At 41.7% G+C, this 23,824-nt stretch overlaps 2 protein-coding genes and 1 pseudogene across 3 annotated transcripts in view; 1 reads left to right on the top strand and 2 right to left on the bottom strand.

Annotated features, from left to right (window-relative positions):
• Positions 1-723: 723 nt before the first annotated feature.
• Positions 724-22,127, bottom strand: EMC3 (ER membrane protein complex subunit 3). Its single transcript, XM_072598514.1, has 8 exons — positions 21,713-22,127; positions 9,266-9,323; positions 8,524-8,617; positions 7,941-8,045; positions 6,983-7,064; positions 6,249-6,328; positions 2,860-2,942; positions 724-1,952 (listed from the first exon to the last, which is right to left on the bottom strand). The coding sequence occupies exons 1-8, from the start codon at positions 21,865-21,867 to the stop codon at positions 1,824-1,826; spliced, it is 786 nt and encodes a 261-aa protein (XP_072454615.1). The 5' UTR covers positions 21,868-22,127; the 3' UTR covers positions 724-1,823.
• LOC140531166 (ribosome biogenesis protein NSA2 homolog pseudogene) lies at positions 13,112-21,335 on the bottom strand (annotated as a pseudogene).
• The window catches only part of FANCD2 (FA complementation group D2), a 64,325-nt gene continuing 62,594 nt past the window's right edge, over positions 22,094-23,824 (top strand). For both annotated transcript variants that reach the window (XR_011964708.1, XM_072598513.1), the window contains exon 1: positions 22,094-22,174. The gene's annotated coding sequence lies outside the window, so the exon portion shown is untranslated. The remainder of the gene's footprint in view (positions 22,175-23,824) is intronic.

Raw genomic sequence — 23,824 nt, 5'->3', positions numbered from 1 at the left:
GTGACCCTGGGCAACTCGATGAATGGCTGTGGGTACCTCCTATTCTGCATCTGTAAGATAAGGTGATTGGACTCAACCTCTGGAGCCCCTTTCAGCTCTGCATTTGTGATCTCATGGGCCTTAGAGTTGGTCTGATTTAAACAGTGATAAATTCTAGAGCTAAAAGGGACTTTGAGTGATCATTTGGTCTACTTTAAGGCCAGTAGTTATCCCTATCTCCCACCTCCAGGCCTTTGCACACACTTGCCTGGAAGGCACCACTGCCTCACAGTGATTTTGGATTTGCCATTTGCTTTAAGGGTCAACCATAGTTTCACGGATGAGAAGCCACTGCTGATTTCTCTAGCTGACAAATTATTTTGTATTAAATACTGTGTAAATGTTGTGTTCCCCAAGGAGAATGTAAACTCCTTAGAAGTTGGGGCTGTTTTAAAAACTTGTATCCTTAATTTTTTATACAGGGTAGACATACCACCACCAATGTCTATATATTGTTGTGTGTGTATTCTCATTTTGAGCCTCACAATAATGCTATTACGTGGGTAGAGTCCAGCTGACTTGAGTTCAATCCTGTCCTGTTGCTGCCTGTGTCACCTGTGGGCCACAGCTAGGACCCAAGCAGGCTGGGGGAGATGATCTTTAAAGGCCCTTCAGTATCTGCCCAGGCCAAAACTCATTTGGAGTCAGGCACAAGCCTGTCAGGGAATAATTTCACAGGTCAAAGAGAGAAGAGCTCAGTTTAATTTGTAGAGATGGTTAGGTTTTTACTAATTACAGTTCTCATCACATGAAGAGGTTCACCACAGGGTAAAAACAACACAAACTGTTGCCTCTGTTACATTTAACCAAGTAAAATGACCACTGCTCAGCCCGTAACATGTGTCTGGATAAAATGAAATCAGCAACTGCCCAGGTCACTATATCAAGCAGTAAACTGCTATTTAGTTACAACAATTCCCAGGAAATAGAGTGGTTTGATTAAGAGTCATAACAGAGAGGGCACAAATTACAAATGTCCAAAAAGTTAGACTGCAATAACATCCACTCAACACTAGAAGACTGACCATCCCTGAAGCTGCCTTTGATGATTCAGAAGGCACTTCAGAACTCTTGCGGGGAAGAGGCCCATCATCATGGATACCAATTTCCACTGGAGATGAAGAAGGTGGGGCTGATTCCATGATACACTTAAGAAGTTGTGCCTTCAAGTAAGCTGCTGATCAGAACAATGGGGGTGGGAATCAGCAGACCTAACCCCCAGTTGTGGCTGCACAAACTCAGACCAAAGTGCCAACCCCTGTGTCTGCCCTGGTAAATGGGGGTTACAGCTTTTGCTAGCATGCCTGACCTCACAGGTTCTTTGTACACTGTAACATGCCATAAAATGTGAGCTCTACTCGTTGGAGGTCCCAAAGAAAAGACTTCAAAGTTCTTTGGACTCCAGAAAAAGATCAGCGGCACCTAATATTATTTACTGAGAAGTCGCACCTTTTTGGCAAAAGGTTCCATCTTGCTATTTGCTTATGCTCTCACTATCTGGCTTTCCCCTCTTATTGACTGCTATTACCAGAGACATAAGCTGGAAAATAAATTATTTTTAAAATAGTTCTCCTCCAAGTCATGTGAAAGGCTTAACTTCCTGTGACTTCAAACATAAAAATGGGAGACAAGTTCAGACAAGAACAGGCCCTACTTAGGTGGACAGTCCAAGCTCCTCTTTATTCTGAGCTTTTCAAACACAAACAAAAAAACTCTTATGACTTCTTTGAGCCCCCAGCAGTGTGCTGGACATGCCAGTATTGGTTTAATCAGCTCCGGAGTCTTCAGAAAAGGGATGTCTGTAGCTCCTTTTTGAACATGCCTTCAAAGTGGAGATCCTGGGCCATGAGCTCCTCTTCAACATCATCCAGTGCCCACTGATGGTCAGTGAGCTCCAAAGCTTCCCATTCGGTCTGTGAGCAAAGAACAGACCAGGTTTGTGAGAGAGCAGAACAGGTCTAGGAGGGGTATGTGTGACAGAGGGTGATGGGGGTGGCGGCGATGTCTGGACTATAAGCTCTTTCCACTGAAATGGTATGGAAACTCCTTTAAGGTCTCTGTGCATGCAGTCTTAGCATAAGCTAAGTAAGAATACTGGCTGTACCTAAGAGTGTATAATAAACCTCAATAGTCTGACATCAATTAGAACCAGAGAAAGACAGATTTGCTGAGAAAATAGTATGAATTCTCTTTAAGTGCTTTTATGCAAATGGTCCTGCTAAAATACTTAAATTTATTGATTACAAATGAATAATTTATTATTTAAAGCAGGTTCAGCAGAACCTTACTCAGTGTAAAAATTATTAAAAGTCCTTTAAAAAGATAATTTTAGGTTTCAATATTGGCCAGTCCACTGGTTCAATTAGTGAGGTTTTACTACAAATAGAAACAAAATTAAACAAGCTGGTTAATTAAGGATGTGTCCTCCTTTATCATTCTATAGAAATTAACTACAAAAAATGACTTTTTTTCTCTATACAATTTACCTCTTAAGTCTATTTTATGCAGTCAGTTAGAAGACTTGATCCTTAATCAGGATCAGAATGGATTTAATTTTGTAACTATAATCAAACTTCGCCACAAATATACAAAATAAACACAAAGACATAAAGATGGGTGTCCCTAAATGCAAAAAGAGATGTTTAAATGAAAATTTTGTATTCAAAAACATAAATGCACTAAGATCTCACTTTTTAAAAGTCATTCTGTGGCAGGTTTCTTTGAAAAGCAAAGAAACTGTAGGCATTATGGAACAAGGCAGGTACTGCTACACATTTCAAAGCCTCATCATCTCCCTCCCCCAGAGGAATTTGTGGTTACCTTAAAAGCTTTGTTGGTGTCTGCAGGCATGGCCATCGCTGCCCCTGTCATCTGCTCCTGCATCACTCGAGACTGGTCTGCAGCTGCAACAGAATGCATACAAACAAGACTAACTCACAAGAGCCAGGCCACTCTGCACTTTTCCGGGGCTACGCAGGGGCCTTGCCTGCAAAATGAATGAGCAAGGTCCCTTCAAGCTCACAGATGCATATACAATTCTGAATAGCCATTTCAAAGGGCATGAGAGATGTACTCAACATGAAGGATCAACTCACACATGTATGTGTGTTCATATATGTATATGTATATATGGAATGCCAGAGTAATCAAGAGAAGTCAATTGATCTTGGCCTTTCTCCAACACCAACAATGACTCTAGGGGTGCAGATAAGTCAATTTCACCAGTCTCCATGCTGACCCAGAATCCCCTGGCCTGCTCGAAGGAGCTGAATGCATCCTCTGCACACACAGCATTTTCTGGGGCATGATCTTAGGATAAAGTTAAGAAACTAGTTACTGGATGTTAGTTCTGTTGGGTCCTGGAGACCCACCTGAATACTAGATATTTACTAACACAGATATTTGGTTGGACCTCCTTGCCATCCTCAAACCCTGATCTCAGGTGTTTAAAGAGAGAAGCTATAGAAACTGACCTAATCACTGGGATCATAAAACCCTGCATACTCTGGTTGGCAAACCCCACCTCACTGCTCCACTAATGCCTGTGACTCCATTGCCATCCCCTTTACTCTCGATATAGCTCCTCACATGATCATCACTCTAAAGCTCAGCCCTGCTCCTCTCTAGTCTCTATCTTCCTCTGTTCTCTGGGACTGCTGGCTCTGAATTTAAAAAAATCCTCTTCATCTAGCTCTTGATTCATTCATTCCTTCTGGAGCTTTCCCGGAAGATGCATCATTTCTGGCCACCCTAACCAGTATGGGTGGTTCTTTCTGCCCTGCCCGGACACATGGGGACCCAAAGGAGGCTCCCTCTCCCTGCTCATGCTCCTGGCTTTCAGTTCTTCTTACGGCTGCAGAGGTCCCCTTAGCAACTTCTCCGTGAAGGTTCACCCCATTTATCTGGATATCCTAGGCTCATATCCTTGTGGACATAATTTAGTGGCCTTCAGCATCTGACTTACAATTCTTTTCCATCTCCAGCCCTGCCCTCACATTCGGAGGCTTCAGTATACATGCTTGTTTCTCTTCAGACACCCAGACTTCTAAAGTCCCATGACCTACGTCTGTCACACTCTACCCCAGCTACTCAGAGAGGTGGCTGGTCATCTCTTGGGTCTCTCCACTGCCCATTACTGAATTATCTTAATGATCTCCAACAATTACATTGAATAATGGCTCTGAGCTCCCATGTGCCTATGTAGGACTTCAGTCTGCCCTGTGGGGGCTGCCACACTGACCTGAGTAGAGGTGGTCAATATTGCTTATCTTCCATTAGGAAGCATTGTGTATCTGACTAACCACAGAGACTTATAGACATAGCATCAGGGCCTATAGCATGTTAAGAGAAATGTCTTTAAAAATAATATTAGAATACAACCTGAGGAGCCACAATCAGCATACTCCTCTGCCCCCAACACGCAAATATTTAAGAAAAGAGAGGCCCAAACATTCTTTGTTAAGTTACACACAAACTCAGCAAAGGAACAGCTGCAGGCTGAGTTCCAACACGAGTCAGATGTCATGGGGTGGGGTGTGTGAAAGAGAGCCAGGGATTAGGCAAGAAAACAGGGAGAGAAGAAGGAGGGTCATGTAAGGGAACAGAGGGAAAGCATGGTCCTAGATCTGACTCATCGGCCAGCAGAGGGGGAGAGGCTGTTGAGAAGTGTGATGGATCGGCTCCCTCTGGAATCAGGGGTGGGGGGTGGGGGGGTGGGGCTCCCTCTCATTAGAGTTCTCCTAGTAAAGACTGGATAGCTAGGGCAGGAAAGGGAAGACATGAGCCAGGGTGGCTTGCCTGGGGGAAAGAGAGATAGCAAATATATATTTTCTGATAGAAACTTTTTGGTTACATATATACCCTCTTGAAAAGAACTGTGCCTTATGCTTTAATTTAAAAATCTCTTGCTGGAGATGCCACCCTCAGTTTCCCCATCTATAAAAGAAGGGGGTCTCCTCCAGCTCTACATCTATTTTCCCAAGACTACCTAGCCTGAGGTCCCCTCCCCTACAATTTTGCCACCTTTTGGAATCACTGTTCATCTCCTGCTCTCTGGGCAGCCGAGAATTCAAGGTGCTGTCTCAAGCCATCTTCTTTTCTTTTTTTTCTACATTCTCCCTCTTCATCTCCTGTGTTCCCTCCCACAGGCTCAAATTTCATCTCTTTACAAATAATGCCCAAAGCTATAATTCTATCTCTTGAACTACAGTTCCATATTTCCAGCTGTCTGCCAGACATCAGCCAGATATTGTATCAGCATCCCAACTCAACATGTTCCAAACAGAACAAATTATCTCTCAGAGAAATATAAGTTACTTCTGTGGTTAACTACAACTGTTGAAGGAATAATGTCTTCTTGGTAAATGAAAGGTAATCAATCTTCTAAGTGCTTAAAATTTTTTTCTTTAACTCTTATTAATGGAACCATTCCCTGCCCCAGATAGATCATTTATTTCCTTGCTGTAGTGAAAATGGTACAAAGCCCAGGAATTAACTTTTTCTTGATGGCTCAGGGTCATTATTATGAACATCCATTATGCTGTCCAGTACATGTTAGAGATATGGAACACTGGGCTGCAGATGTGCAGAGCTCAAAATAGGCCCTGGAACTTGCTTTACTGACCAGAAAGCAAGTTGCTATCAGGTACTTGCTTGTCTACTTTAAAAAAAAAAAATGGAGTATAGCTCATAGCATCCTTCCAGGTAATAAAACAGTATGAGTTTCTGCCAAATGAACTCTTGAATTAAAAGCTAAAGCAGTTTTTTTCCCTTTCTTACCTTCCCCCCAAATCCATTCTTTCTGTTTTGTTTTCCAAAACAGTGTCATCTGCCTCCTGTATAGCATTCACAACCTTATTTCAGCCTCCTCTAATACTTAGTGAGTGTTTACTATGTATGAGGCAGGTACCATGTCAAGCACTAAAGGTAGAAGAAGACAGAGGCCTTGTGCTCATAATGTTTGCAGACAAATCTATTGGAAACACTAAGTCCCACTTCAGTCACCTCGTCTCAGTCTCTTCTTCTCCTGATGTATTAGTACTGTGGATAGGACAGCACAATGGATGTTCATAATAATGACCCTCAACCATCAAGAAAAAATTAAATCCTGGGCTTTGTACCATTTTCACTGAATGATATGAATGACATGGATAACTCTCATTTCTGTTAGCAGTCAAAGAGTATTCATTTAGAGAGATAGCAGTACTCACCATTGTCTTGGCCCAGAATCAGGGAATAAATGCTTCGAAGTCCAAACACATTGAGGAAGTACCAGGATGCAGAACTCACCCTAGCAAAACAGGACAAAATTTTGAAGACACTAAGGACTTTTGTTCCCAATTCTCAAGATCAATTAGACTGATGAAACTGTATCCATTTAAATTTTTTTAATAAGAGCTGAGATTGTGGCAGCTTCCATAGACATATTCATTAGCAAAAGATGACAGGCATCATACAAAAACCAGTAGCCTTACAAACAGTTACTCACTGTAGGCAAGTAGTTATTTGCATTTTAACAGGAGAAAAGACTTAAACCAAAGAAACCATGGGTGATCATGGTGGCATCTTGGGCCATCAGTAAGAGGAAAGGGAATTTCAGCAGAGGAGGAGGGGCTCCCCAACACTGCTGCCGTCACACCTGACGCTTTCCTTCTTGCTCATAAGACTGACACTATACCTTCTCTTCCTGCATTGCACTACCTTTGAGGGCTTGCTACTGGGGTGGTCACTGATACCTCCTCTGCCCCTTATCTCACAGGCACAATTCTTCAAGTACCTTGCTGGAAGTGAAGCAGGATTATCATACAGTATTACAAAGTCTTTAAAGGCACTGTGGGAGCTTTAAATGATCCAACACTGAATGACTGCCTCAGTGAACACTAAAATTGGAATCCCTTTCCCTTATACACATTAAGTTCCAAGTTTAGTAAAAGAATGTTCTTACCAGGATGCATCTAAAGTGAGCAATTCAATTCCTTGCTGTAGCATGGGTTTAAATCGGAGGGTCAGAGGAAATGGGACCTTGGCTGTGAGGAAGAAAGAAAAAAGCTCATCAAAACTTCCCAGTGGTTTTCTGTTATTGTATTTTTAGAAAGGTTTAAGTGTTAATGTGCACAATCTTTTCCTTGAGGATATGTGAAAAATCTTCAACACGTTTCCTTGTGAAAATGAATTTTAAAGGCTTTTTGTAACTATTTCTAGCAGATTAAAACGTCATTCTGCTAAATCAGGTTTCTTTAAAGAGTAGTTATTATCTCCCTTTGGCAGCAGGATCTAGGATTTCAACTGTGACCCAAAGACTGAAATGGACTTCACTAATCCGTTGAATTTAAAAACTGAACCTACTTTTTAAAAACAGAATTGAGAACAGAGTAAAAAAAAATTTTTTTTTAAATAGTGAACTAGTTTAAACCAGAAACAAACTTACATATTTTCTACTGGCCTGGAACATCAAAATGTTCTTTGAACCAAACAGATATTTCATTTGGTTTGAATCCCTGTTGAGAAGACAGTCACAGAGAGAATAAAGCTGAAACTGGCTTCCACATCAGAAATGAGGTATTGGTTATGGTGAACTAGTCAAATTACTGTAGTCTAAGAAGACCTTGAAAAATTATTACACGGGCCTTTACCTGTCCTAGGAGCTTTTACATTTTTCTGAACATGGTAAAAAGTAAGCTTTTTAGAAGAATGCTATAGAGTCAGAAATTCTGTATTTCAATCCTACCTATGTCAGGTATTGCTTAAGTCACTTCCCACTTCTAGGATTCTGTTTCCTTATCTGTAAAACGAGGGAGTTGAACTAGATGATGGCTAAGGTCCTTTTCAGCTCTTAATCCAATGAACTAAAAAAAGGTAATAGAATTAATTCATACGGTATTCTATGATTGGCACTCACTTACTTGTTACAAATCCCGAGAAAGTCATGTTGATCCATCCACCAATAAGAATCATAGGAAGTACATTTGTTACATTTCCTTTCATCATGTCTGTAAGCATGGTAGGATCTAAGAATTAAAAAAAAAAAACCACACTGACCACACTGATATTTTCCCCGTGGATTCTTGACTGTTTTCTAAATGAATGTTTAATATTAATTAATGCTTCACAAAAGATATTATTACAAAGGTTGTAAGTAACTGGTTATCTTTGACTCAAGAAGCGAACAGAGTCAAAAAAAGGCAGTCAGCACAAGGTAACATTCTAATCTCCTTTAAATATGTTTGGTTTATTTTTAGAGCAGTAAGACTTAATAGACATTTAAGAAACTGAAAAGAGTAGACATTATTAGACAATTTCTAGCAATTATAGCATCATAAGAATAAAAGGGGTTGCCTTGATTGGTAATGAGTTTCCTCTCACCAACCAAAGCTGGATGAATGAATGCTGGCCAGTCTTTTCCAATAATTTCTGAGACTCTTTCAGAATTTTAAAACTCCTTGCCTCCTACCATTTATTTAAAGTAGAAGAAAACTAATAAAATACCTGTCATAGGAGATGGAGGCACTACCTTCCTCTTTGTTTTTTTGAAAAATCCATCCTCAGGATTGTTGAAATAATACTTTCGTGTCAAGAAAGACTAAAAATAAAACACACATTAAAAAACACAATTCAGACACAAAATTACTAAATATACATATGCTCTAAAAAGGCTATTATCATGATTATGATTATATCCTACATATTTTGCTAACTCTTTTGCCAAAAAGTCTACTTTTTTAAAAAGAGTGCTGACTTCCCCCCCATTTTTTTTAGAGGTAAGGGATTATGGGTGTGAAATATATATACTGTCAGACTTAGGTGACGTGTTGGTTAGTACTGCTGAACTATTTTTCTTCTTCTTTTTCTTAATTTTTTATCATAAGATATAGCTTTCTGGATTGGGAATGGGGAAAGAATATGCTTGGAAATAAAGGTGATATTAAAAACAAGAATTAGCAAAAAAATAAATTAAGTAATAGTGACCAAATTTTCTTTTTTTAAAGTGTGCTGATCTTGGAATGCTTCTATTACTCAGCAACTAACCTGCTATCATGGAAATCCTATTTTAAAAAGGAGTTTCCTAAGAAAGACATGCAAAGCAAGCAGCAGGAGCACAGGGCTCACTACCTTTTCTGGAAGCCGTTGACTTCCCCCAGACAGCGCCCTCATAAAACATTTGGATACTCACAACCATTCACTACACAGTGGTCTAGTCAGAGAGACGTCAACAAAAATGATTAAGTACCTGTTTGGGAATGTATTTTCCATTTTCCCTGAGGACTCTACTTCGAATTAAGACTTGACTGGAAAGAAAACCAAGACAATGAAATTATTAGGATGAAACACTGGAAAAGACTATAGAAATAGCTATAAAATCCTCCTAAACACAAATTAGGTTTCACTGGGCAATGGCTACGCAGGGAAGGGAGGGAAAAGAAAAGGACAGGAGTAAGCATTTACACAGCACCTACTATGTGCCAGGCACTGTGCTAAGTATTTCACAAATATTTTATTTGATCCTCACAACAATCACTTTATAATGGAGAAAACTGAGGAAAACAAAGGCTAATGACTTGCCCAGGGTCACACAGCTAGTAAGTATCTGAGGCCAAATATGAACTTGGGTCTTCCTGACGCCAGGCCAGTGCTCTATTCACTGTGTCACCTAGCTGCCCCAACAGAGAAGCATCAAAATATAGATGTTTATACAAAATCAATACTATTGCACACTTAATCCAACCAACTACTAGTAACATTGGTCTTCAGAGTAGAAGGAATTGTCTCCCTCTCATTTCTAGATACTACAAATCAAAATTTCTAAGGAAGACAGATTGGGACATTTCCCCAAGTTTTTTATTACCTTTAAGTGGGAGAGATTTTTTTTTCTGCATGGAAAGAACAGAGCTGGTCATTGCTCAGAACATGGGGGGAAATTTTTGAATAGCCCTATGGAGAAACGCCTACAGGTCTAAAAAGCTTATCCTTGCTGCAAAGATATATCACTATGGCAAATCATACATGGAAATTCCAACAGGATCCATTTTCTTTTTCCCATTCCTCCTGTTAAGAGGAACACGATATTCTTCAGTATCTCTGCGGTACACCAACAAGGACAAGCACAATGTCCTCCAGGAAGAAATGCTAAGAACAGCAGTCATTCACAAGGTGCAAGAATCAAATAGAAGAGGGCCTCAATCACTCAATTCTAACTAGGTTTTGAAGGGTTTTAAAAATATGATCAAGGGAGAATAAAATTTCAATTAATCAAAACCCCCGTCTAAGAAATGAACGTATCAAATCCCCAAGTGTCTGACAGACAAAAATGCCAAAAAAACTACCTACAACTGCTTAATCCCCCCATCTCTGCCCCAGCTGGTCTCCTTTACTGTCCCAATTGCTCCCACCCTCGTGATGACGTAGTTCACTCTCTTCTTCTGACTCCCCCATATACCTCCTTCCATCCTCTACATCTATTTCTTTATGGTCTCACCTATTTTCAAATCTCACTTGTTTCAAGAAGCTTTACAGGGACTCTAAATTACAAACAGTATATTATATACAATTCAAGTTTCAAAGTATATGGAAGATACCAATATTAATTATATTGGTATCAGTAGTTTTGATAATGAATGACTCTGGGTTCTCAAAGGCTTTACCAGTGAAGCAAAAACTCTGGCAACTCTGACCAAAAGGCTTTAAGAGCAGCTCAGATTAGGGTTCATACGTCTGTGTGAGCTAAATTTGGAGACCAATTGTGAGGTTGGCCAAATGAGGAATCTTTCTGGTAGGAGCTCTTGAAGACAATTATAGAAAAACCATTTTTTGCATTGGATGGAAGATCCACACTGGTAAAATTAAAAATGCTTCGAATCTTTGAAGCATTAATTGATATAAAAATATTAAACTTTTTCTTCACAATTTTTTTATGTATGTTATTTCAACTAAACAACATCCCTTATTCATGTCCCAAACTTACTTTTTGTACTCTATAACATCTAGTAAAATGTTGCTGTTCACATGTGTGCCAGGCAGGTCAAACCAAAAACCCAAACTACAGCCCTGACTACTACCCCACAGAATACAGCCTGGAACCTTAAACCTAAGAGCATAGGCAACAGGGACCCCTGCCACCTGACTCCCCCATCACCAGCAGACCTGCTTCTAGCCCAATTCTGGAAGCTGTCATGGAGGAGGATAATAACAGCCAGTAAGCCCAAGAGAGCCTCAGGAACAACACCTCTCTCCCCTAAACCAGGGATCCTTTTAACCCAGCTTATAATGCAGAGTCCAGGGACCTGCAACTATGTCTGCCAGTGCTGTAAGCTGCTGCCTCCTAAGCAAACCCAGTTACAAAGTTCTTACCACCAAAGTCCTTGGCACTGTCAAGTGGTTCAGCAGCCGAAACCAAAATGGTTTTATTAATGAAAATGACATTTTAAAAGCTACATCACCACCTGCTTTTCTGCTGTATCCCTATGGACCAGAAGGCCTTTTCATCTGACTTGCAGCTAAATCCTCCTCTAGTAGCTGTCCCCCATCTATGTGAGCTCCTTGACAGCTTTCTGTTTATATACCTAGTGCTTAGCATGGTGTTTCACACAAAGTAAGTACTTAGTACAAACTTCCTAAGTTTGTATAATAGATGCATAGCAGAGGGGATAATAGCTGGGAAGAGCCGCTTAAATGTAGCCTCCACTACCCATACGTGCTGTCACCATGGCCAAGTAGTCACAAACCCTGCAGTTGTAGTTCCTTCATTTGTAAAACAGGGACCAAAGCACCTACTTCACAGAGTGGTTTTGAAGCTCAAACGAGATAATGTATGTGAAAGAATTTACAAATTTAAAGTATTACAGAAATGTGGGTGGTTACTATTACTAAGACCATCTTTTTAGCCCTCTGTACTTCTTTTGCCTATAATCACTATACATGCTGTTTCTACCCAGGTTACCATCATGGGGTCAGTTAGAAACCTTGAAGCTTTACCCTTTCCTCATTATCAATCTGATCAGCAAAATCTGGTCCTTTCTTTCTCTGAAAAGTCTTTTCTTTTTTTGATCCTTTCCTTTCTTTTCTCATTCATCAGAAGATTCCCCACAAAAGACTCTCCCAGCTTCCCCAAAGTATGAAGCTTAAATTCCTCCGCTAGGCTTCAGCAATTACCCAAGACAGACTTCAGATTCCCTCAGGCTGCTCTTCAGGTCCCCAGGACACACTGTACTTGTTTTGTCTCTGCCTTCCTTTGCTTGGGTTATTCTCACTGCCTGGAATCAGAGCTTCCTCTTCTACAGTCCAAATGCTTTCTTCCTTCTGGCATTCTCCACTCCTCTGATTTCTCCATCCAGTTTTTTAGATGACTTTGGCTCCCACTCAGCTTTCCCTTCTCTTCCTGCACTTGTAATCAGTACAAGGCAGTGTAGCTTAACTGCTCTCTAATTACTTCACATTGATGAGTCTGGTCTCCTTTGCCAGATGGTAATCTCCTCAAGGGTCAGGGCCAAGCCTTCGATTTCTTTGGTATCTTCAACAATGTGGGTGTAAAAGAAAGATTCAAAATCTACAGACTAACTCGTAGGTCAAACTATTTAACTATTCCAGTTACTTACATTCAATCCAGCTAAAGACAGATCCTCATTTGCAGTACTGAAGCTACTACTCTTCCTCTTAATTTAAATATTAAGAATACTATTCACATGGGCTAACACAGATTAATTTGCAAAGATAAACTTTTTTTGGCCTGCAAGCTAGTCATAGATAGTTAATGTCACCCTGGAAACTAAAATAAACTGGGACAGAAATAGGTTATAGAGGTGGTAGTTCTAAAGGTCTCAAATAAGCATCCCTGCATTCTGGGAATTTGTTAATCTTGGCATCACAACACCAAGGAGAAGATTCTGCACAATAATGTTTGAATGTTTGCTGAATGGCAAGTTAAAGTGAAGCTAGAGAAGGCAGGTGGAAGTAGAAGAGTTAATGCACATACACAGGATAAGAAGTGCAGATACGTACACACTAGCTCTTGTCCTACCCTACCTCCCCCCAAAATCAGGTCTTTTGAACTTATCAATATACTCTGTAACAAAAAGAATTTTCCCAGTAACAGGAGACTTCAATGACCAAGTTTAGCAGAATGGATGTCATGTGACTTAAAAAAAAAATCCTAACTGTTGTTTTCTAGATATTTATTATAGATTCGCTAATAATAATTCTAGAGGATGTGGAACTTCTGAGTAAAAGACAAGCAAGACCGTATTTATAAATCTATCATTTCCTCATGGTTGGTAACCGGTGCGTGTTTTTGTTAGACAGCTTTGACTCCCGTGTCACAAGGTCCAGTTTATTCATGACAGTGCCTTTGGCAATAACACCTAAACTTGTGGGGAGGAGAGATTTTTTTTTTTTTATACCAAGTATGGTCAGGTACAGAGTAGCCCTAAATTCAGAATGTCATATGATCCTTCTTGAAACACAAACCTAATCTAATAAATCACTTGTACTAGGTGGTATTTGAGTAATGACAACCTTAACAAAGCAGACTTTGGTAAACATTCTCTTCCAAGTCTTCTCCTTTTCCTTTCCTGTACAAATATACTTTAACATTTCTGTTTTACCCTGGGCATGGACACTTGGCAAAAGGATTTCCCATTTCCCAGCTTTTCTCTTTCTGTTCTTGTTTAATCATGTTGGAAAGATTTTGGCTCGACTGTCCCTTTTTGCCCAGCAGATATACAGGGCAGACAGAAAAACTTCCTAGGGAGTTTACTCAACATTCTTTCATTTGAAACTTCTCTTTTCTCCATTTTCATAATTTTTTAAAAAGAATCAGCCTATTTAAGTAAAGTCTGTCCACTGGACCAATCATTTTCTTTGCCTCCCCCACCCTCCCCAGGCCCAGGTCAATGAGGATTAAGTGACTTGTCCAGGGTCACACAGCTACTGTCAAGTGTCTGAGTCCAAATTTGAACTCACGTCCTCCTGAGCCAGTGCTCTATCCACTTCACCATCCAGCTGGCCCCATCCCTTTTTAAAGAATTTTCTTGAGCCTGTTTTCTTTATTTTTCTTGTTTGATAGTAATACAAGTGGCAACCAAACCACTAATGCTATTCATTCTATAGCATGGTGTATATAGCATGCATGTTATGCTATAACCTGTATAGCCTGAAGTCTCTGCTATCAGTGACCTGATTCCATGCAAGTCAAGAAAGGAAAAAAAACAAACTGTTATTCCATCTCTCAGAGCCTTCCCATGTATCCTCAAGTCACTTTTTTATCTTATTCTCTAAGATCCAACCCAATTCCCCTTAATCTAATGGGACTGGACTGGATGACTTCTCAGAGCTCTTTCAGATCTAATTCTATAGATCCTAAGCTCCTTGCTCTGTATCCATCTATCCATCTGCACACACACATTTTAGTAAAGTGGTTTGACAGTCTCTTATACATTTAGCATTTGAACCAATGAAATTTTGCCTTCAAGATAAGACCAGAACACATACAGACAACTCTGAAAAAAGATGTATGGGGATGGGGGGGGGGGGGTAGAACCAAGATGGCAGAGTAGAAAGATGCACATCCTTTAGTTCTTCCCCCCAGTCCATAAAATACCTGTAAAGAAAGACTCTCAACAAATTCTAGAGCAGCAGAAGCCACAGAACGACAGAGTGAAGGAGATTTCCAGCCCAGGGTGACCTGGAAGGCTAATGGGAAAAATCTGTCACACTGGACACAGAGTGGAGAACAACCCAGCATTGGCCATGCAGCACTGGGAGGAGGAGTCCTCAGGGGTGGAATCCCCAGCAGCAGCAGAGGTTCTCAGATCCCTTCAAAGGTCAGTGAAAGGGCTTTTCACTTGGTGACAAGGCAGCAGGGTCCTCCCTTAGCCCCTGTGGCAGCCAGCACTGTGGGCACTGTGTGGGCCAGGCAGCAGCTGGCTCTATTGTTCCACTGTTGGAGCCTCAGTTTAAAGCCCCTGGAGGAAGTGAGCAGCTGATCTGAATCTCAGCTGCCAGCAGGCCAGGGAGTAAACTCCTCTCCCTTGATTGTACCACCTTGGAGGAACTGAGATCTTAAAGATCCCCACAGTATACCCTGCTCTTGATAAAGGACCCACAAGTCAAGTGACTGGTTGGGAAAATGCCCCAAAAAGGGGAAAAAAATAAGACTATAGAAGGTTACTTTCTTGGTGAACAGGTATTCTCTCCCATCCTTTCAGATGGGGAAGAACAATGTTTACCATCAGGGGAAGACATAAAAGTCAAGGCTTTTGCACCCAAAACCTCCAAAATAAATATTCAATGGTCCTAGGCCATGGAACAGCTCAAAAAGGATTTTGAAAATCAAGTTAGAGAGGTGGAGGAAAAATTGGGAAGAGAAATGAGAGCAATGCAAGAAAATCATGAAAAGTGAGTCAACAGCTTGCTAAAGGAGACCCCCCCCCCAAAAAAAAACTAGTGAAGAAAATAACACCTTTAAAAATAGGCTAACTCAATTGGCAAAAGAGGTCCAAAAAGCCAATGAGGAGGAGAATGCTTTAAAAAGCAGAAGTAGCCAAGTGGAAAAGGAGGTTCAAAAACTCACTAAAGAAAATAGCTCTTTAAAAATAAGAATGGAACAGATGAAAGCTAATGACTCTATGAGAAACCAAGAAATTATAAAACAAAACCAAAAGAATGAAAAAATGGAAGATAATGTGAAACATCTCACTGGAAAAACAATTGACCTGGAAAATAGATCCAGGAGAGACAATTTAAAAATTATGGGACTACCTGAAAGCCATGATCAAAAAAAGAGCCTAGGTATCATCTTTCATGAAATTATCAAGGAAAACTGTCCTGATATCCTAGAACCAGAGGGCAAAATAAATATTGAAAGAATCCACCGATCACCTCCTGAAAGAGATCCAAAAAGAGAAATTCCCAGGAATATTGTTGCCAAATTCCAGAGTTCCCAGATCAAGGAGAAAATATTGCAAGCAACTAGAAAGAAACAATTCGTGTATTGTGGGAAATACAATTAAAATAACACAAGATCTAGCAGCTTCTACATTAAGGGGATCAAAGGGCTTGGAATATAATATTCCAGACGTCAAAGGAACTAGAATTAAAACCAAGAATTACCTACCCAGCAAAACTGAGTATAATACTTCAGGGGAAAAAAATGGTCATTCAAAGAAATAGAGGACTTTCAATCATTCTTGATGAAAAGACCAGAGCTGAAAAGAAAATCTGACTTTCAAATACAAGAATCAAGAGAAGCATGAAAAGGTAAACAGGAAAGAGAAATCACAAGGGACTTACTAAAGCTGCACTGTTTACATTCTTACATGGAAAGATATTTGTAACTCCTGAAACTTCTCAGTATCTGAGTCGTCGGAGGGATTATATACACATACGCACACACACACAGAGCACAGGGTGAGTTGAACAGAAAGAGATCATATCTAAAAAAATAAAATTAAGGAGTGAGAGACGAATATATTGGGAGGAGAAAGGGAGAAATGGAATGGGGCAAATTATCTCTCACAGAAGAGACAAGAAAAAGCTTTTCCAATGGAGGGGATAAAGGGGGAATTAAGAGGGAAAAAGTGAAGCTTACTCTCATCACATTTGGCTCAAGGAAGGAATAACATGCATGCTCAATTTGGCATGAAAATCTATCTTACACTACAGCAAAGTAGGGGAGAAGGGGATAAGCAGGGTAGAGAGGATGATGGGAGGGCAAATGGGAGGAAGGAGCAATTAGAAATAAACATTCTTGGGGGGGGACAAAGTCAAAAGAGAATAGAAGAAATGGGGGGCACAATAGGATGGAGGGAAGTTAGTCTTACACAACATGACTATTATGGAAGTCATTTGTAAAACTACACATATATATACCCTATATAGAATTGCTTGCCTTTTCAGTGGGGAGGGGTGGGAAGGGAGGAAGGAAGAGAAGTTGGAACTCAGTTTTAGGAACAAATGTTGAGAATTGTTTTTGTGTACAACTGGGAAATAACAGGTAATGGGGTACAGAAATTTATCTTGCCCTACAGGACAAGAGAGAAGATGGGGATAAGGAAAGGGAGGGGTGTTAGAAGGGAGGGCACATTGGTGGAAGGGGCAATCAGAATGCATGGTGTTTTGGGGGGAAGGGGAGAGATGGGGAGAAAATCTAGAACTCAAAATTTTGTGGAAATGAATGTTGAAAACTAGAAAGAAAGAAAGAAGGAAAGAAAAAAGATGTACAGTAAAAGTAGTAAGAACCAACGCTGCTAAATTTTATGGTTCCATTAATATCAGTTACAGAATTACTGACAAACTCATAGGAAGTCATAGAAACAAGAAATATATTTTTTAAAAATTCTGAATAGACAGAAAATTATCATGCCCCCAATGGTGATAAAATTTCTGTCTGCCATGGTCCATCATATAGTCATCTATCCCCAGAATTAAGCTGGACATTTAAAAAAAAGTTAGTACCTGAGGGGCTCAAGGCTATGGAATTCAAACAGGCCATGAAAAGACATTAATGGAAAAAGTACTCTTTTATAGCACAGAGTAAGAAAGATAAAAACATTTTCCAAGACTGGCCAAAAATAAACCCTCATTGTCTTGGGGCTATGGGCACAATACATCTCATTCTTAAAATCACAAAGTTTTTTTTGGAAACTTTTCACCAAACTTAGAACAATATACAATCCTAATCTTTTTTTCATAACATCCCAAACAAGAATGTCTTCTTAGCAAGGTAACTAATTAAAACTAATTATTCCAACTGGGTGAAAAAAGAGAACTCCTGTAGTTTTTGCCCCCAAATTCTCTTTGTGCCATTTTCTCCGATACAACCTCTGGATTTATTTCTCTCCTCAAATCCACTGCTTTTCCAAACTTCACTGTTTCTGTTGACAGCACTAATATCCTTCCTGTCACTCAGGTTCATAACCTTTCAATCATCCTTCATTTTCCATTTTCTCTTACTATACACAAACAGTTGCCAAGTCTTGGTGATTCTACAAAGTTTCTTGCACCTAGTCACCCAGCCTTGATTTTAAGTTAGCCCAAGCATTACTTCTTGCTAGGACTATTCCAAGGCCTCCAAGTTTGCCTCCTTCCTCCACTCTTTATATCTTCAAACTTCCATCCATATAACTATTGAATTAGGATTTCTAAAACACAGATTTGACTATATCATTCCTCTACTCAAATAAAAAATACTCAACATGGCACTTCAAGCCTTCCATGACTTGGCTACCATCTACCTCTTCAGTCTTATTTCATATTTCAACCTTTCACACTCTCCATTTCAGTGACACTGACCTTTTAGCAGTTCCCTAGACATGCTATTTTACATCTCCTGCCTCCAGGCCACCAAAGAAGAGGTCCCCCAGAGCCTGTAACACCCTTCCTTGGTTGCCCAGTGAAGTCCATTAGTACTGTATGTCAGTTTCATGATGGCATGTCTGCCTGGGTTCTGGATAGTGGACAATGCTCTCTTGCCTTCCCAGTCACCAACAGAGTGAAACAGGGCTGTGTGCTTGCTCCCATGCTTTTTAGCATGATATTTTCAGCCATGTTGTCAAATGCTTTCAATGAGGATGAACACAGCATCAAGGTCAACTACCTTACTGATAAGTTCTTCAGTTTCCAAAGACTACAAGCCAAAACCAAAATGGAGGGAGTCTTGGTGCATGATTTTCTGTTTGCAGATGATTGTGCACTCAATGAAGCCTCTGAAGCTGAGATGCAACAAAGTATGGGTCAATTCTCTGCTGCCTGTGCTAATTTTGGCCTAATAATTAACACCAAAAAAAACACAGGTGCTCCAACCACCACCACCACACCATAAGTGGAACCACCATCAGTTACAACAAATGGAGAAGTTTTGAATCCTGTGGATAAGCTCACTTACCTTGGTAGTGTACTTTCTAGGGGTGTACACATTGACAGTGAGGTTGATGCATGCATTGCCAGAGCTAGCTCAGTGTTTGGGAGGCTCCGAAGAAAAGTTTGGGAGAGAAGAGGTATTAGACTGACTACCAAACTGAAGGTCTACAGAGCTGTTGTGCTGACCTCATTGATGTATACCTGTGAAACATGAACAGTCTACCAGCGCCATGCCAGTAAACTGAATCGCTTCCATTTGAACTGTCTTAGGAAGATTCTGAAGATCACCTGGCAGGATAAGGTACCAGACATTGAAGTCCTTGCTCGAGGTGAACTGCGAAGCATTCAAACTATGCTTCAGAGAACGCAACTCTGATGGGCTGGCCATGTTGTTCGAATGCAAAATATGCTTGCCAAAAAGACTATTTTATGGAGAACTTACATGGGGCAGGCGATCACATGGTGTTCAGAAGAAGCGATACAAGGACACTCTCAAGGTCTCTCTCAAGAACTTTGGATCTGACTGTGCAACATGGGAGACACTGGCACACAGGACCGCTCAGCATGGCGTGCCCACATCAGAAAGGGTGCTGTGCTCTATGAGCAAAGCAGAATTGAGACAGCACAAAGTAAACGTAAGATGCGCAAATTTGGAGTATCTACCCCAAATATTCACACAGACTATGTGTGCCCAACCTGTGGCAGAGCATTCTGAGCTGATATTGGTCTGATCAGCCACAGTCGGACACGCTGAAACTTCACTTTATCATGGTGATGTCATTTTGGTCCTCTTAGAGAAAAAAGGACAACTACCATGATCACCATAGAATTGTCGCTTCTTTTGAAACACAGTTCAGATACCAAGTTTCCTGATTCTTCCTCTCCCCGTAGTTTAAAACTTTCTCTCCCTTTTGAAGTTGTTTTGTATTTACAATACAAGTAGTATTTCCCTTTCCTTTCCAAAAAAAAAGTAAGTTCCCTAAGGGAGCTTTTTTGTTTGTTTTTGTCTCAGAATCTGCAGTACTCAGAGGAGTGCTTAGCATATTAACAGAAGTTTAATAAATGTTTGTAGAACTCTTTGTTTAATCTCTTCCCTCTGCCCCTTTCACATTCTTCACCCACTAAGAGCCTCAGTGAGCTACAACTGGACACTAGAATTTATATGCTGTGGACTTCAAAGTCTTCTCAGGGGCTGGGATAAGTCAATAGGGATGAGACAATAATATAGGTCTGACCTAAGGGGAACTTGAGAAGGATTTCTTAACAAGCTTAGTTCTGCCCCTTCCCCCACATTTCCAAGACACTCTGAGCCAATAGAGGCTAGAATGTCATAATGGGGAATGTAACAACAACAAAAAAGCAAAACACCCTGGCTAAAAAACCCCTATAAGTTAAGAAATACAAGCTCTTGCTTATATTATTAATGAGTCTCTCTTAATCACTTAGGTTTTATCTAGAAGCGGTTACCATTTGTAGCTTCCTTTCAAAACCAGTACAACTGACACTCAACCATACGGAGCAGCTATTTTAACTTCATGTTCCTAATGGAAAGACTATTTCCAGTAATGGCAGATATGACAGTGGTCCTAACCTATAGGCTTCTGAGTTGCTCCAGAAACCACAGGGTCATGAAAAGTGAGAGACCAAAGTTTGAATATCCTCTAATCAAAACTTCTGTTACAGATGTTGCAATTTACACTCACAAAGGTCAAGCGACTTCAGCAATTTTCACAGTCATACTGAATTAGTGGCAGAGACTACAGAACGAGAGTTCACGTATATATGTTGTTTAGTCCTTTAGTTGTGTCTGACTTTTTGTAGCCCTATTATTGGGTTTTCTCAGCAAAGATACTCGAGTGGTCTGCCATTTCCTTCTCCAGTGGATTAAGACAAACAGAAGTTAAGTGATTTGCCTAGAGTTAAACAGTAAGTGTCTGAGGCTGGATTTGAATTCAGGTCTTCCTGCACTTTAAGTACTAAGTCACCTTAGCTCCCCTGAGTGCGCGCTGGAGAGCTCTCTCTCTGACTTTTGTCTGAAAACTTACAAAGCATTTTCCCACAACAACCCCAAAAGGCAAGGCACTGCAAATACTCAAATCTTTTTTTCAAACGTACACAATGTAACAAGTATTTGTTGAATACTTAGTATAAGCGAGCCACTACTGAAGGTTCTCAAAATATCAATGCAAAAAATGAAGAAACTAAGGCTCGAACAGGTTAAATAATTCACCCATTGCTACCTAGCTAGTAAGTGTAAGAGCTAGTGTTTGAACCCGGGTCTCCAGACTCCAAGGTTGGGGTTTTTTACTTTTCTCTTGTGGTGATGCTGAGCTGACCTTTCACATCAGCTCGGCAGGACTGCTTGTGGCCGACCTGGGCCCTAACTTGATGGCCAGTTCATTTTGGATTTCCCTACCTAGGTTTTCCTCGTCTTCTTTTTGGGCCTTCATTTTGAGGGCTTTATCAAAGCCCAAGCAGGGTCCAACCAGAGAAAAATGTACTTGGGAAATGTGGAACCAAAGAAATACAAACACATCGTGGATACTGTTCTATCTGGCTTTCTAAGTCAGTATGCAGCTGCCAGGACTAGAGGGTCCTTCCAGCTCCGCATCTCAGGAATCCAGGAACTTTTCCTCTGGAATTCTCTGCCCCCTCCGGGCCTCCTCCAAATCCTTCCACAAGCGGCCTTCCCCCTCGCCCCAAGGCCGGCGCCTTCCCTCTAAGCTGCCCCGGCCTCAGGCACACAGCAGGCGCCTAATCCATGCCGGCCTTCGCGGCGCGGAGGCTGGGCCGGGACGCTGGCCCGAGGCCCGGCGGGGCTCCTCACCTGTCCGACACCTGCTCCTGCGTGAGCTTCTTGTCGCTCTGCAGCAGGATGGACACGTAGTGGCGGATCATGCCCACGAAAAAGGTGATGAAGACGATGGGCAGGACCACCCAGAGGCGGATGTTGGAGTCCAGCAGCAGCTCCGGCTCCGCCATGGCGGACGGGGAGGGAGGCCCCCGGGGGACCCCGGCCGCCTCCGAGCCTCCTTCCCCGCAAGGACCTTGGGGGCGAACAGCCGCGACCGCGACTCCGGCCTCCTCACCTCCCCCGGCTCCTTCCGCCCGCCCGCTCTCCAACCCTTCCCTCGCCTCGGAGTCCCCGGGGCCGCGTCCGGGGCCGCAGTGACGGCGCCCGCAGATGACGTCACGACGCGCGAGGAAGGCCCTCCCCTTCCGGTGACGCCGTAGGGCGGGAGCGTATCGGGCGGGAAAGTCGAGCGGAGTGGAACCCGAAGCAGAGCGGGTGAGTGAGCGAGTGCGTGAGGACCCCGGAGGCCGGTGGCCCCAGGCCCTCGCCGAACAGCCCCGGCCGTGCCCGCGGAGGGGACGGCGGACTCGCCCCGGTGCGGCCGCGGAGACCTCCGGGGCCGACCCTGCCCTCCTCGGGCCCGGGGCTGGGGGAGAAGGGCAGCTCCCCCGCCCTGTGTGACCCGGGGCAGCTGGGGGGGGGCGGGGTGGACGGGAACCAGCCCCTGACCCCTCCCCGCCCGGGGCACGGGCCTTCTCTCCTGCCGCCGCGGCGTGCCCGAGGCTGGCCGGAATCCGAGGACCTGGGTTCGAGTACAGCTCTGGTCTCTCCGAGGGTTCAGCTCTCCCTCCTCCTCCAGCTGCCGCCCCCATCCCCTTATTAATAATACCGAGCATTTACGTAATCACGGTGGGTCACATTTCTATATCGAGTACCATGTGCCAGGCACGGTGCTAAGCGCTTTGCCCTCGAAACGATCCTAGTCGGAGGGAGGGCCTTTATTCCCATTTTACAGATGAGGAAGCTGACTCAGAGAGGGGTGAAGGGACTTGCATTGGGTAACGTTAAGTGTGGGGCAGAATTTGAACTCAGGTCCTTCAGACTCCAGGCCCTTTGCTATTTTGTATGTAAGGTCTCGACTCCAGAGTAGTGTATCGATAATCACTGAATCCTTTTAATCAATGATTAACCTTTTGCACCTATATTCCTAAACTGATCTTTTCCTTAATGAAGAAGCTTTAAGCGTTTACTGTATGCTAATTGCTGGAGATATAATGGAAAAATAAGACAGTCATGTCTGTAATGTGGTACTTGTACAGGTACATGTCTTCCCCTAGCTAGACTTTAAGCAGCTTGAGGACAGGTTCTGTTTTCCATTGTGACTTTATATCTCCAGTGGCTAGCATAGTACCAGGCGCATAGGTGAAAAAAGTGATTGTTTGACCTATATGTGTCTTAAAACTGCACTGATTTGGGTACATATTTTATATGCATATACACATATATACACAGCACACGTAGAATTCATATATACGTACTAAATACATATAAATATTTCCCTTATATTCACAGAACGTAAGATTTTTGAGAACTGAGACTGTATCTTCGTATACACACACATTACTTTGATTTGCACGGAGTACAAAGAAGGATACATAGTCTCAGTTCTCAAAAATCTTATGTTTGTGAATATCTTAGTATTAAGTGATAGCCAACTTAAAGCAAGAATATGATATACCAAATAAATGGGGAATAATGAATAAATACCAGGTTGCTCAGTAGATAGAATGCTGGGCCTGGAGTCATGAAGACCTGAGTTCAAATTCGGCCTCAGACACTTACTAGCTGTGTGACAAATCACTTAATCTCTGTTTGCCTTAATCCACTGGAGAAGGAAGTAGCAAACCACTTCACTTTCTTTGCCAAGAAAATCCCATGGACAGTTTGTATACTATGGTCTACAAAGTCATAAAGAGTCGGACACAACTCAACAATAACAATGAATACTAACAATATATTTTACTACTTTGGCTGAGGGTAGTCTCTGACCCACACAAAATTGCTTTAAACTCTCAACACTGGTTAGAGAATTAAGACTCCTGGAAGTATTTGTATTATCCAAGAGGAGCCTGGGAATGGCTATGC

Source organism: Notamacropus eugenii, chromosome 3 (genome assembly GCF_028372415.1).
Source record: "Notamacropus eugenii isolate mMacEug1 chromosome 3, mMacEug1.pri_v2, whole genome shotgun sequence".
Classification (NCBI taxonomy): Eukaryota; Metazoa; Chordata; class Mammalia; order Diprotodontia; family Macropodidae; genus Notamacropus; species Notamacropus eugenii.
The sequence above is the reverse complement of the archived record's forward strand: the minus strand, read 5'-3'. Positions and strand labels throughout refer to the sequence as shown.